The sequence below is a fragment of the Hypanus sabinus genome, chromosome 7 (genome assembly GCF_030144855.1).
Source record: "Hypanus sabinus isolate sHypSab1 chromosome 7, sHypSab1.hap1, whole genome shotgun sequence".
Taxonomy (NCBI): Eukaryota; Metazoa; Chordata; class Chondrichthyes; order Myliobatiformes; family Dasyatidae; genus Hypanus; species Hypanus sabinus.
The window spans coordinates 58,879,860-58,893,059 of NC_082712.1; the positions used below are offsets into that span (position 1 = coordinate 58,879,860).

The following is a 13,200-nucleotide window of genomic DNA, read 5'->3' on the forward strand; positions in this document are numbered from 1 at the left end:
TATACTCAGTACTTTGATCTATGAATGCCAATGTGACAAAAGCTTTCTTAATTTACCTGTGACGCCACTTTCAATGAATAATGGACCTGCATTCTACTACCATTATTCTACCACACTGCTTGGTGCTCTACCGCTCACTGTGTGATCTATCCTGATTGGTTCTTTCACAGAGCAATACCTCACACTTGGCTGCATTAAATTACATCAACTCATTTTTTTTCAAGCTTCGATTGTCTGTCTTGATCTTGGTGTCATCTGCAAATTTGCTGATCCAGTTAACCACATTATCATCCAGATTGTTCTTATAGATGACAAACAACAACAGACCCAGCACCGATCCCTGCTGCACTCCACTAATCCCAGGCTTCCAGTCAGAGGCAGCCATCTACTACCACTCTCTAGCTTCTCCCACAGAGCCAACGTATAATCTAATTTACTATCTCATCTTGATTGCCAAGCAGCTGAAGTCCATGTTCACAATATCCACTGCCTTCATCAACTTCCTTGGTAACATCCCCAAAAAACTCCTATCAGGTTGATTAGACACAATCTACCTTGCACAAAGCCATGCTGTCTATCCCTAATCAATCCCTCTCTATTCAAATACTTGTAAATCTGGTCTCTTAGAATACGTTCCAGTAACTTGGTACTACTGATGTCAGGCTCACTGGCCTATCATTCCCTGCCTTATTCTTAGAGCCTTACTTAACCAGTGGAACAACATTAGCTCATCTCCAATCCTCTGGTACCTCACCCTTCACAAAGGATGATTTAAGTATATCTGCTAGGGCCCCTGCAATTTCAGCACTTGCCTCCCACAGGATCCAAGAGGATGCCTTGTCAGGCCCTGGGGATTTATCCACCCTGATTTGTCTCAAGACAGCAAACACTTCCTCCTCCACAAACTCTATAAGGTCCATGAACTTGCTGCTGTATTTCCTCACATCTATAGACTCTGTCTGTCTCTCGGAGTAAATACAGATGCAAAAAAAAATCCTCTTAAGATCTCCACCATCTCTACTAGCTCCACAAATACATTACAGTTCTGATCATCCAGAGGACCAATTCTGTCCCTTGCTCTTGACATGCCTGTAAAAGCCCTTGGATTTCTCATTCAGCTTGATGGCAAGAGCAACCTCGTGCCTTCTCCTGATTTCTTAAGTGTTCTTCTGCATTTCTGTAGTCAAGTACCTTATTTGTTCCTACCTGCCTATACCTACTGTGAATGTCTTTTTTTCCCCTTAACCAGGGCCTTAATATCTCTGGAGAAACAAGGTTCCCCAAACCTGTTATCCATGCCTTTTATTCTGACAGTCACATAGAAAAAGCTTTGTACTCTCAAAATTGCATTTTTGATGGCCTCCCGTTTACCATGTACACCTTTGTCAGAAAAGAGCTTGTCCCAATCCACACTTGCCAGGTCATTTCTGATGCCATCTAAGTTGCCCCTTCTCCAATTTAGAATCTCAACCCAAGGACCAGACCTATCCTTTTCCATAATTACCTTGAAACAAATGGCAATAAGATTCTAAATCTTCTGATCCTCTGTTGCCCCTTTCTAAAGATCTGTTTTAATTTTTTATTAACAGAGCCAGCCCACTCCTTCTGCTCACCTGCCTGTCCTTTTGATACAATGTGTATCCTTGGATGTTAAGCTCCCAAATATGATATTCATTCAGCCACACCTCAGAGATGCCCAGAGCATCATACCTGCAAATTTCTAACTGCACTACAAGATCATCTAGCTTATTCCATATACTACATGCATTCAAATACAACACCTGTAAGCATCATCCTTTTTGATTTTTTTCCTCCCATGTTATTTTTCAGCTCACCCACTGATTGCAATTTTTCTTTATTATTTGTCTGTCCTTCGTCATAGTGTCTCTATACACTGCATCTGCTGGAACACCAGCTGCTCCAGCTATCATTCTGGTAGCCATCCTGCTGACAAATTAGTTTAAACCCTTCCTAACAGCTCTAGCAAACCTGCCAACAGTGATATTGGTCCTCCTCTGGTTCAGGTGTAACCTGTCCTTATTGGACTGGTCATGCCTTCCCCAAAAGAGATCCCAGTGATCCAAAAATCTGAAACCCTGTCCTCTGTACCAGTTCTTCAGCCATGCATTCATCTGCTGGATCATCCTATTTTTACCCTCACTGGTGTTTGGCACAGGTAGCAGTGCAAAGATTACTACCCAGAAGGTTCTGCTTTTCAGCTTTCTACCTAACTCCTGTCATTGGTATAAATATGTACCACAACTTCAGGCTGCTCACTTCTTCCCTCCCCCCCACCTTTTTTTTTTAGAATGCTGTGAACCCAATCCAAGACATTCCTGACCCTGCCACCTGGAAAGTGACATACCAAACGGATATCTCTTTTGCATCCACAGAATCTCCTATCACTACTGCTTCCCCCTTCCCTTCTGAGCCACAGAGCCAGATTTGGCACCAGAGACCTGAATGCTGTGGTTTTCCTCTGCCGGATCATCCTCCCTTCCCCAACAGTATTGAAAGTGGCATATCTAATGTTGTGGGGGAACAGCCACAGTGATGATCTGCACCAGCAGCCCTTCCCCACTTTCCCCCTCCTGTTGGTCACTTAATTACCTGTGTCCCGCACCTTTGGATTAAACTAACTCCCTGCATGTCCTGTCGATCGATCCTTCAGCCTCCGGAATGAATTTGTCCAGTTCCAGCTCCACTTTCTTAACACAGAATGAAAGAAGCTGTAGCTAGGTACACCTGCAAGTATAGTCATCAGAGACACTGGAACTCTCCCTCCCTTCCCACATCCTGCATTCCACTGTCCTGCTTGGCAACCCCACTGCTCTACTGTGCAATAAGAAAGCAAAAATAAGCAAAATAAAATCCCCCTGCAGTTTCAAAGGTACAATTTAATGTCGGAGAAATGTATACAACATACATCCTGAAATGCTTTTTCTTCGCAACCATCCACAAAAACAGAGTGCTCCAAAGAATGAATGACAGTCAGATGTTAGAACCCCAAAGATCCCCCCCCCACCAGCTACCCTCCTCCCGTGCGTAAGTGACAGCAAGCAACAATCCCCCACTGGCCAAAAAAGCATCAGCACCCGCCACCGAGCAGTCAAGCATCAACAAGGCAACAGCAAAGACACAGACTTGCAGTTACCCAAAGTGTGTGTGTGTCTCCCTCTCCCTCTAATAAGGGAGAAAGAGGTGTCTCCATTTTCACAACGAGCAGGGAAACAACAAGCAACTCGCTGGTTTACGATGTTAAAAGTCTGCCACCTCGCGTTTTTTCAAGCTCTGTGCCCAAACATCATGAGTCTGGGCACACAGCCGCAGATATTCCGACTCCCCCCGACAACACATGGGTCTCCTGTCGTGACACCGACTCTCGGTCCGCCCGACTCCGGAGGCCCAGGATCCTAGGCTTCCAAAGCCAAGCCGAATACTTAGGCTGAGTCCTTGGTGTGCCGAATAATGGCCAGTTATGAAACCCCACAAGTGGGTCCCATTCCCGCAAAGAACCGTAGTCAGCAACTTCAGGTCAGGGTCTTCAAAAGAACCCTGAAAGGGAAAAGTAAAGATATTAAAGATGGAAATAGAGCTGTTTCTGAAGATGCAAGTGAAGGAGTTGCCATTTAGCGCCATCATCACTCCAGTCCGCTGCCCTTGCCAAAGCCAAAGCGTCTATGAGCCAAAACCTGATCTCTGCACCCACTCACAATGGCTGCTCCCACAATGACTCAGGAATAATTGAGTTACTGTACTTGTGCTGAAAAAATGGTGAAATGCTTCCAGTGACTGGGATTGCTAAAACAATTTTTAGCCTAGGATTAATGGGCTTTTTTCAACTATTTTACATTTCCCGAAAAGTGTAATCACTTAAGTATTATGACAAATTGTAAGTTTCATTTGTTGCCTTATTATTTCTGAATTTTACTGCAGCCTTTATGACCAAATGCACTTTACAGCCAATGAAATGTAGTGCTGTTTCAATGTTGGAGTTGTGACAGCAATCTCCCGCAGCTGGTTGTCTCATAGTCTGTTTGGTGAAGTTGATCAACGGGTAAATGTTGACCAGGTAACTGAGCAGAAATCTCCCACTATTCAATGAGCATATAATAGTGACCATGAAATTTTATTTGTGTTAATTAGAGATGCATCCACTAGATTTATCATGTCATGAGAATACAATGTGGCACTTCCTCAGTGGTGTTGACCACTTTATTTTGTGCTTCAGCCTCTGAATGTGAATTGAAGTCTTCAGACAGCAGAGCTACCCACTGAGCCACAGCTGAAGCATTTAGTTCATTTAGAAACTAATATTTCTGGAGGCTGATATTGTGCAAACCAAAAGCTATCCAATATTTCAAGTACAGATCAACCGCAACTTAGATTTGTGAATGGTGTTTTAACTGTTCCAGGTGTTAAAGTTAAATCATTGAATATTTCTGAGTCTATTTCAGCTGGCTTTAACAGAACTTTTTTTTATTCCTTCAGTGAAAATGACCGGGTTGTCAGTGTTAACGGCTGTCCAATGGAAAATGTGCTTCATTCCTATGCTGTGCAGCAATTAAGAAAATGTGGGAAAGTAGCCCAAATAGTAAGTGTTGCTGATTCATACTTGCTGTAATTGATGATTCATTCATGTCACATGTGGCTATTGATTTGCAGGTCTAAATGACTGGTGTTGAAATCCCACCTCTGTACCTGTGGATATTTGAGGTCAAATAATTAAATAAAGCATAATGAAAATCTAGATTCTGAAATTAGCTCAAAGACATGGATTGTTTTTTTTAAAAAAAAACACATATGGCTCATTCCTGTCCTTCATTAATTTGAAAGTCCTTTGATGATATTAAACACGGGCTGAGTAACTTCTCATTCTGCAGGGCTTAAAGAATAATTTCTGCTTTTCCTGTCTGTTTTCATCATATTGTGGAAAATCTACCTTCTGTGAACACATAGAATTTCAAACTACATTAGCGCAGGTTTCTGATTGTGATTTTTTTTTAGTAACTGCCAGAATATCAGTTTTTAGTTAATAGTGGTAACGTGTATGGTTTGTTTCTTTGAGTGCTTTTCATCAGCCTGCTTTAAATTGTTCAGATTGACCTTGTGTTTGAGTATGGTAATCCTTTCTAAACAAGTTCTCTTCACTGATCTACTGGAGCATTCCACATAAAAATAATGATTTTATACATATATAAACAACACCATTTTAGTGACTATAATGCAATTATTAGCATTGATTTAGCATATGAGTTAACTGTCAGTAGCAAGTTTAAATTTAATAATGTTCAAAGAAGTAGCTTGTGAGACTACTTTTGTCACATTTCTCAGTGTATGATTATCCTGTGGGTCTGCGTTCCCTTCCCCCGGCATTCTTCATTACTTTATCTCTCCCTGCCACATCTTGTGCATTTCCTGTGTCGTCACAGGCTTGTTGCTGGAGGAAATCAGATGCTGGAAATCCGGTGAACCACAGTTAAGACTGTCCAGTCAGAATCTTGCCCCATTTTGCTTGTCAGTGAATGATGACTTATCGATCTTTCTTTGTAAAAGTCTGCTGGGAAAATGCAGTGGTTGATTGCTTTACATCCTCTTCCGATGCCTTCCTTGTTGTACTTGCTGAGAAATTTGCAGAGTAGGAAAATGCAGTTCTGCCCATTGTGCAATAATATTCCTCTTTCCCCTTGTCTTTTTCAAATAACTATCCTATTTACTATTTAAAGTCAAATAAGGTCAGAGACTGCGTGCTCCCAAATATCTAGTGTCAGCTTGATTAAAAATGTGCTTTGGTATTGAAACATTTTAATGAGTAGAATTAAATACAGTGGGTTCCAGTTAACTGGGTCATCGGTTAATTGGGGCAGTGTTTATTTGGGTCAACTATTGAGGAACAAAAATCTAAATCGAGAAAGGAGCTGGGATTCCCTTCATTTAATTAGAATGATATGCCACTTAGCAGTTTCTACCTAGCGTCAGTCACATGCATTTGCGTGGCTATTAAACACTATATGGTACTTAGAGCAATCGGATCTTAAATAGTGTCAGTTGCGTGTGTTTGTGTTCACAAAAACAGTGAATTTTGTCGCTGATAGTTGCCAAGAAATAAGCAGTAACACAATTCAGAACTGTTTTACTTGCTGTGGTTTCAAGCATTCAGGCTTGGAGATGCCAGGCATGACCATTGTAATTCTTAACGCCAAGTTATGGATTACAAAGGTATAACCAATCATCTTGAATGTCATAATGAAAGTGAAGATTTGGAGGATGAAGTAGTCAAAAGCATTCAATCATGGCAGTGCACTAAGTCTTTGCACTGATTTTGTTCATTGAAAGTCAATCAAAAGAACGTGGCTAATGAATTCTTTTGCCAATAAATATTAGGAACTAATACAGTCGGCCCTCCTTATCCATGGATTCCGCATGCGCGGATTCAACCAACCGTGGATCGGGAAAACCTGAAGTTCTCTCTCTAGCACTCGTTGTTTGAGCATGTACAGACTTTTTTCTTGTCATTATTCCCTAAACAATACAGTATAACAACTATTCACATAGCATTTACATTGTATTAGGTATTATATGTAATCTAGAAATGACTTAAAAGTACAGGCAGTCCCTGGGTTATGAATGAGTTCCATTCCTGAGTCTGTCTATAAGTCCTATTTGAAGTCAGAACAGGTACATCCGGTATTATTTAGCGTCAGTTAGTCAGATGTTTTTCTTAGTATATAGTACATATTTTATCTTTCTTTGCATATAAAACACTTAAACATACATATTTCAATAATTTAGCCACTGCATTGCTTAGTAATAATAGTAGCTTTCATCGGGGCAGGGCCTTTCACATTCTCCATTAAAATTGTTCCGATCGTTGACCAACTGTAGTCTAATGCTTTTCCAGTGACCGATGGCATTTCACCTCTTTCCAATCGCTTTATTACTTCCACCTTATTTTCAATCGCGATCATGATTATTTTCGTGAACAGAAACACTGCGGATTCAGAGCTGCACCGCCCGGTCCTAATGTCCACTGCACGGAGACATGTTAAATAAAGTCCGGGGTTCCTCTGGGTCCTAAACACCACCACACTGAGACAAGTTGAATAAGGGACTTGAGCATCCACGTTTTTTGGTATCTGCGAGGGTCTGGGAACCAATTTCCCCCGTGGATAAGGAGGGCCGACTGTACACAGTTTTACAGTACTGTAGAGGTATTGGTAGTATTCTACTTTGTTCTGTATTTTATTTAAATGCCTAAACTGTTACTCAGTTAAATGGTAGTCTGTTTTAACTATTTCCGTGTAACTTTGGCTAATTGAGACTGTTGCTTAATTGGGTTAAGATGTTCTGGTCGTGATGTGTCCCAGTTAACTGGAATCTAATGTATATTGAAATTGAATACTGCATAGTAGTTCCAGTCATTTAGAGAAAGCTGAATAATGATCATCTGTTTCCTTGCCCTCTGGTGAAATATGGCCATTAAGTGCCATTACTGAGATAGTCAGAAGCCACCTTTTACCATCTAAATGTGGTTCTCGTTAAAGGTTAGCTTAGTTTGTGTTCTTGACTGTTGAACTGGAGCAAGGATAAAATGCATTCTGTCCCCAACTGCAGTGTTCAGTCATCTGGTAAGTAACAATTGATAGGACAGTATTTGACAGCAAGCCAAGTTGGGAAATATTGTGAAATGTTCAGAGAATGATGTTTTGAAGAGGAGGAAAGAGTTAGGTTGGAATTGAAGGGAATGTGGTAACAATAGAATGCATGTGACTGGTAGATTGATAATCATATGGACTGAAGGGCCTGTTTCTGTGCAATATGACTAAAATATCCAAATGATGGAACATATAAAGCTGGGACAATGCCTGTGGAAGTCTTGAGAACCTAGAAAGAAGGATACTGGTCAATTCCTTGATTCTGTTTATTCAAATTATGTCTAATCTATGATTAAATCCATGTGATTAATTGAAAAATCTAGGGATATAAAGTTAGGATTAAAATTGATAAACTAGTAACTATTACAGTTTCTGGAAGAATTCCAAATTTCTGTTACCCTCTTGTTTCCTAACGTCACCCCTGATTACTTAGACTCTGATCTTTAAACTGTACGTTATAGCGGATGATTTTCCTGTCAGTGAAATATATGGTATGTTTTGGACTCCTGTTAGAACACACATTGAGCTTTTCAATGGCACTTGCCCCTTTGGTTTTTCTCCCTGCGGCATGATCTTTCCATTTCTTTAGTTTTTCTCCACTATTTTACAGCTGGTTTGGCAGAATGTTTTTTGTCACCCTAACGTGTTGCCACAAATTTAACCCTTTGCATGACATTTTATCTTTTAAAATAAAAACGCAAGTTAATTGCTGGATGAATTATTAAAACTGTTGTTTAATAGATTTGAAGCCGCTTTGTCATCCATAAATTTTCCATAGGACCACATGCCAGAAAGAAACCATTCAGTTCTTCCAGCCTGTTTTGCCAATCATTTTTCTTTTCCAGCCATGTCTTGGGCTGGTTTCATGTTCTATTTGGTCTCTCATGATGAAGGACCCTCTGTACCCTAGTATATAATGGATTGTAGCTGTGTAGGTGCAGTATAATCAAGATTACAGCACATCTTTTTGGAGGGGTATGTTCCTCACATGACTAATTCAGCATCTGGCTCAAGCTGTAGCTTGATGCTTATTGTAAAACCCTTTACTGATTTTCAATGTTTTTCCGAATGCTCCTTTGCCATTTTTTTTGCAAATATCTATTTTGAACATTACCATCAAGGTGAGCGTTTGTGGCCCATCCTAACTATTCTACTGGAGCAGTTATTCTGAATCAGTGATTACTTGATTCCTTTCCGAGTCTGAGGATTGGATGAAACCTGCGTGTGAGTTCCTTCTGCACACCATCTAACCCATGGACTTTATAGAGTGAGGTTTTGGTTCAGTTGCAAGGAGGTTCCAGACATTTGGGGACAAGGTGCACTCTGATCACGTACATATGGATAAGCATATCCCTGGCCTCCACTACCTCTCATCCCTTCTACTGTACCATCTTCTCTTTCGCTTGCAAGTGTAAGAACTAGGAGCAGGAATAAGTCATCTGGACCTTCACGCTTTCTCCTCCATTTAATAAAATAATGGCTGATGTGGCCATAAACTTAACTCCACTGTGGGCTATCTATCTCTGCTTGAGAATACTTAAAGACTATGCTCCCACCTTTCTTTGTAAGAAGGCTTTTCAAAAATGGACCTTCAGATCAAGAAGATTTGTTTCATTTGTACTTGTGTTCCTTGCTTCCTCAGGCTGTTGCTGTCTCCCCACCTCCTTCATCCCACTTTCAAGTCCCTTTCCTCTTCTTTTCCTTCTCTATTTTCCTCACTTTCTGCTTCTTACCCCCCCCCCCCCCACTGTCCCATTCTTCTCCAGGGTGTTTCTAAGAGCCGTTGAGAGTGGATCATGTTTCTGTGGGTCTCTAAGCTGCTGGGAACTAAAGTTAATGATAACAAACTAATTACTGAGGCCTGGTTTTATTTCAGATTCATTTAATTCACAATTTGCATTCATCAGCTGCTTTGGTGGGACGTCATCTTTTGCATCTGGATTATAAGTGTTAGTAACATTGTGACAACACAACTGTTCCTTTAATTTATCTGACATTGTGACTGACAGTTGTTCAGTTGTGGGGTGGTGCTTTTGATGACTGACTCAAATGGTGATGGCCTTTTTGTTCGTTGTTGTTTTAACAGACAGTGAAAAGGGTTCGGAGAGTCCCAGCTCGGCAGCCCGTGACTGAGCCTGAGAATCGGTCCTTCGATGCGGCTGATGACTACGATCGCAGAAGCGAGCACAGTATCCAGAGCGACAGGAGTGACGGTGGGCCCAGAGGATATGACTACAATCAAGACTATAGCCCAGACAGAAGCTACAGACGAGATAGGGAGCGCAGCAGGAGTTATGAGAGAGACCAGAATAGAGAGCATAGTCGCAGCAGGGATCACAGCAGGGGGAGGATATATGACGACGACAGAGGTCACGAGAGAAACTATGGGCGTGAAGGGCCTGGGCGGGCGAGATTATATGATGAAGACCAGGGACACAATAGAGCTTATGAACATGGTGACCGAATCCGGGGAAGGGCGTACGAAGAGGACCGGGATTATGATGACGCCTACGAGCGAGGTGACAGAGGTCGTAGAAGGAAATATGATGAGGATCGGGGTCGTAATAGAGCCCAAGAGATCCCAGCAAGAGCCTCGAGCCGTGATCGACTCAAATCCAGAAGCCCATCACCAGCATCTCTTTATTCTAATGATCGGGGGCTTCCAAAACCCTACAGAGTTATGCTGGTTAAGAGCAGAGAAAATGAAGGTGAGGAAAAAAGAATTTCCAATTGTTATCTGATATTAATTAGGGAAAAAAAGTGTCTAAAAATGTTCAGGGTGGAGAGTTGTTGAAGAGGGAAGGGTTGTTGAAGCACTGTGCTCTTTTAGAAATATCAGGCTCTTGTCACTGATTGCGATCTGTTAAATTTTAACAGATGCATTCTGAGAACTTTTAAAGTAATTAATAATTGTGGAATTGAAGTAGTTAGATCGGGTTGAGACACAGATCCAGATGCTGAAAAGCATTGCAATATTTTTATGCAGATATTTAATTTGTCATTTGAGTCAGCATTAATTGAACACTTGCCACATACTGTATTTTCTTAGCCCTTTCTAGTCAACTTCAGCAGTGATTTGCATGATGAAGATGGTACAGCTTAAAACTGAAATTCAAAGCCAAAAACTGAGTCAGCAATGCAGAAGTTTAAAACACATTTACTTTACATTTTGAATTAACCAATAAGTTTCCATCCACCCAGCATTTTTTACATACAATACAAGCCCCAAAGGGGCTTCACAGCTGAATTAGGAAATAAACTTTGACTGATATACATTGGCACAAATGTAATGTCCAAAGGTTTGGTCAAAAAGTTAGCATCATAAAACAGATGATTCATGGTGGAATTTTGGATATGAAGTCTGTGAAGGTGGAGCCACAGTAGCCAGTGAGGGACTAATTTATAAACTGAAGGTGGGACATTAAAATTGAGCATTTTGAAGTATACTACATGATGGTTAATTTGTTAGGAAATGATGTGCATGGAAGCCTGGGCTTGACTATTTTGAAGGCATAAAATTCTCTCAGTGTTCTATTGCTGGTGGGCTGTAGAGGCGAAGGTTATCTACTGAGATGGCGGAAATCTGAAAGAATTATGTGATATGGTTAAAAATGCAAAATGATTTCCTCTGGGAAAGTAGGAAAAAGGTTAATTGTAATGAAATGTTCTATCAATGTTGTAGAAATTGCCTCAATGAATCAGAATCAAGTTTATTGTCTGTCTTATATGATATAAAATTTATTTGTAAAGGTGTAAAGTTATTAATTACAAAATAATGGAATAAAAAGTGTAACAAGGCAGTGTTCTTGGACTATTCAGAAATGTGACGGCAGCAGAGGGAAGAAGTTCCAAAATTGTCAGTTGTGGGTCTTCAGGCTCCTATACCTCTTCATTCATGGCAAGAGTGCATGTCTCGGAATGCGAGGGTTGTTAATGATGCATGTTGCCTTTTAAAGATGTACTCAATGGTGGGGAGCTTTGTGACCATGATGGAGCTCTGATGCAACTCATCAGAGGGTTCTCCACCATATGCCTATAGAAATTTGCAGAAGAGTCTTTGTTGGCATAGCAAATCTCCTCAAACCCTTAACAAAGTAGAGATGGTGGTGTGCCATCTTCATGAATACATCAATGAGTTAAGCCCTGGATGGATCCATAGATGTTGACACCCAGGAACTTAAAAGTTTTCACGCTTTTCACTGCTGACCCCTCAATGAAGACTGGTGTGTGCTCCCAGCTTCCCCTTCCTGAACACGAGATTCTGTAGATGCCGGAAATCTTGAGCAACACACACAAATTGCTGGAGGATCTCAGCAGGTTAGGCAGCTTCTGTGGAAATGAATAAGCAGTCAATGTTTTGGGCCATGATCCTTCATAGGGACTGGAAAGGAAGGGCGAAGATGCCAGAATAAAAAGGTGAGGGAGGGGAAGGATGATAGCTTGAAGATTGTAGGTGAAGCCAGTTGGGTAGGAAAGGTAAAGGACTGGAGAGGAAGGAATTTGGTTGGCGAGGAGAATGAACCAGAGAAGAAAGGGAAGAAGGAAGGGACTTGGAGAGGTGATTGGCAGGTGAGAGAGGTAAGGGGCCAGAGTGGGGAATAGAAGAAGAGGAAAAGGGAGGAACATTTTTTTTTCTCTCCCCACACAGTGCTGGACAAGCTCAGCAGTTCAGGTTGCATTTAAGGAGAGAAATGAGCAAATGGCATTTTGGGCCAGAACCTGCCAACATTTTGCGTGTTCCCTTTGTAAAGTCCACAATTAAGCCAATGTCTGCACAACTCTTGGAGACCAAGAGAGGCAGGGTTAAGTAATATAAGAACAAAGTGAAATTGAATTGGTATGCTTTTAACCATTTTAAAGTCTTTGTACATCTTGTCTACTAGAATATGGCCTTCGATTAGGCAGCCAGATCTTCATCAAAGAAATGACTGGAATAGGGTTGGCCGCCAAGGATGGAAACTTACATGAAGGGGATATCGTTCTCAAGGTAAGTTGTTTTTAATTGCCTGTTCTAAAGACAAATGAGATCATAGTTTGCAGAATGTATGTTGGGTCAGAATACTGTAAAACTTTACAGAAGTAATAGATAGTTTGGTGCAACCTGCTTCCAAAGTTGTACTCCATAAACTTTGCTCAGGTGTTTTGGTCAGAGTGGCATCTCTTAAGAGTTCAGGGTTGAAGTTTCTTTATTCTCTCTGGATCTATCTGATACGGAGGAAAACAGTTGCTGAATAATGGAAAAAGTAGGAAATTTTAAAATATGGCATTTTCAAAATCAAGTATTTACTCTAAGCAAGAAGGAGATACACACTCGTTGGAGGTAGATTATATCTAGTTATCAGTGTTAAATATTCACTTTAACTCTCTGTGATGGGAATTAACAAGTACAGTTGACCCTCCTTATCTGTGGGGGATTGGTTCCAGGAGCCCCCCCCCCCCGTGGATACCAAAATTTGCGGATGCTCAAGTCCCTTACTTAACCTGTCTAGTGCGGTGGTGTTTAGGACCCAGTGGAACCCTGAACCTTATTTAACATGTCTTCTTG

The 13,200-nt window shown here is 41.1% G+C and overlaps 1 protein-coding gene across 5 annotated transcripts in view; it reads left to right on the plus strand.

The window, feature by feature from the left end:
- tjp2a (tight junction protein 2a (zona occludens 2)) overlaps nucleotides 1-13,200 on the plus strand; it is a 143,005-nt gene that overhangs the window by 70,318 nt on the left and 59,487 nt on the right. For all 5 annotated transcript variants that reach the window (XM_059974721.1, XM_059974719.1, XM_059974718.1 and 2 more), the window contains 3 exons: nucleotides 4,492-4,594; nucleotides 9,742-10,363; nucleotides 12,539-12,642. In XM_059974721.1, the coding sequence (XP_059830704.1) occupies nucleotides 4,492-4,594; nucleotides 9,742-10,363; nucleotides 12,539-12,642 (829 nt within the window). The remainder of the gene's footprint in view (nucleotides 1-4,491; nucleotides 4,595-9,741; nucleotides 10,364-12,538; nucleotides 12,643-13,200) is intronic.